The sequence below is a fragment of the Buceros rhinoceros genome, unplaced genomic scaffold, assembly GCF_000710305.1.
Source record: "Buceros rhinoceros silvestris isolate BGI_N320 unplaced genomic scaffold, ASM71030v1 scaffold17383, whole genome shotgun sequence".
NCBI classification, from domain to species: Eukaryota; Metazoa; Chordata; class Aves; order Bucerotiformes; family Bucerotidae; genus Buceros; species Buceros rhinoceros.
Genome location: NW_010404380.1, coordinates 12,773 through 14,295, shown reverse-complemented (window position 1 = coordinate 14,295; position 1,523 = coordinate 12,773). Strand labels below are relative to the sequence as shown.

The window sequence follows — 1,523 nt, the reverse complement described above, 5'->3', positions numbered from 1 at the left end:
TAAAAGTAGACACGATCTTGATTTTTAAAAGACTGCTTCTTACCTGGTAATATGAACTGCTTGGCTTTATCCCAGCTTTCAGGAGACAACTGAAACAAAGATAAAACATTTTTCCATGGTGCCTGTATGCAAAAGTAACTTCACAATCATTTGGTAAACAGGTAATCCTAGGGAGAACTTAGCAAGCATTACAGCGATAGGGAGAAAGGAAAACTTGTTTTGCATCCTCTGCCAGCCTAGGAAAGGTTCCCCTTTTCTGAAAGGCAACTTCCTGACCCTGTTGAGTTGGATGGGAAGAACCCTCTCCCTGACCATAGTCCTAGGAGAGTTGAGTCTTCATACACAGCTGGGGGAAAGGGTGATACTCCTGTTATTTGCTGGACCTTCAGAATGCTCCATTGAGTGCCCGGTAGGGGGTGCAGTTTAATTGCCTCCTTTTCGCTGCCTTAAGCCATACCCCTGTGTTGCAGCCACCTCAAGGGGATGGAGGCAGACTTGTGAGGCTGCTCTAGGCACCCTCATGTTCTAACACAGGGTAGGCTTGCTGTGGTGGGAGGTGCACAGCACACATTGGGAGAGGGACATGGTGTGTGGATCTGTATCATCAGGGCAGAAACATTTCCTAATGAATGTGTTTTTGAAGAGGCAAGGTTGTTCACGTAAGAGAAACAAGGTAACTCAAGACCCTCTAGCCTATACACCCGTTCCTTTAGATCTGGTCTTGCAAGGAGTCCACGCTTCCAAATTGACAATGAGACTCAGGACCCAACAGATGCTGAGTCCAAATGCCAGCTTCTTCCAAAAGGAGTGGAAATGTTCAGCATCTTTCAGGATTTAATCCATGAGTGTTGACAATGCTCAACCTGCCCAAGGTCAGGTTCTGCTCAGAGGAAATTTAACCCAGTTGACTAAAGGTCTAGCTTTTTATCACAGCCATTTGACAGTGGATATAAGGAGGCTAATAAAATAGATGATGTTCTGTCATTCTTACCGGAGCCTGCATGATAGCCTCTTTTTAACAACTTGGAAACAATCTTTTAATCACTGACACTACTTTTCCTCATTCAAGTATAAATGAAGTACAATGAGAACATTAGCAGTCTTTATTCTTTTCAGTAAAGACTAAATTAAATATCTTCATTTTTAAAACAGAGAATATGCTCTGAGCAATTAATCCGAACATGTTTCAGATTCTATTCTTTTTCAGTTACACATGCTGACATGGAGTCACATAACTGGTCACTGTGCCATCTGTAAAATGTTTTAGTCACACCACCACAGCTACTTAGGCAATTGACTGATCAGACACTATTAATTTTAACACTACATATGATACTCTTAATCACCGTGTCTAGAAAAATCTGATTAAGTTTTACAAGACACCTACAAAAATATGAGGGGGGGTTGTAGTGAGACATATTTCCTTTGCGCATATGCAAAGTGAATGAGATTTTGTTAGGAGATAGCTTGGACAAGGCACTGACAGAACAGGAACAGCTTTTTTTGCTGCATTCCCGCCCCCC

General features: G+C 42.2%; 1 protein-coding gene across 1 annotated transcript in view; it reads right to left on the bottom strand.

Annotated features, from left to right (window-relative positions):
* The window catches only part of RNASET2 (ribonuclease T2), a gene marked incomplete at its 5' end in the record, with an annotated part of 13,725 nt that overhangs the window by 3,734 nt on the left and 8,468 nt on the right, over positions 1 to 1,523 (bottom strand). The window contains one exon of the mRNA XM_010133378.1: positions 44 to 89. Within this exon, the coding sequence (XP_010131680.1) occupies positions 44 to 89 (46 nt within the window). The remainder of the gene's footprint in view (positions 1 to 43; positions 90 to 1,523) is intronic.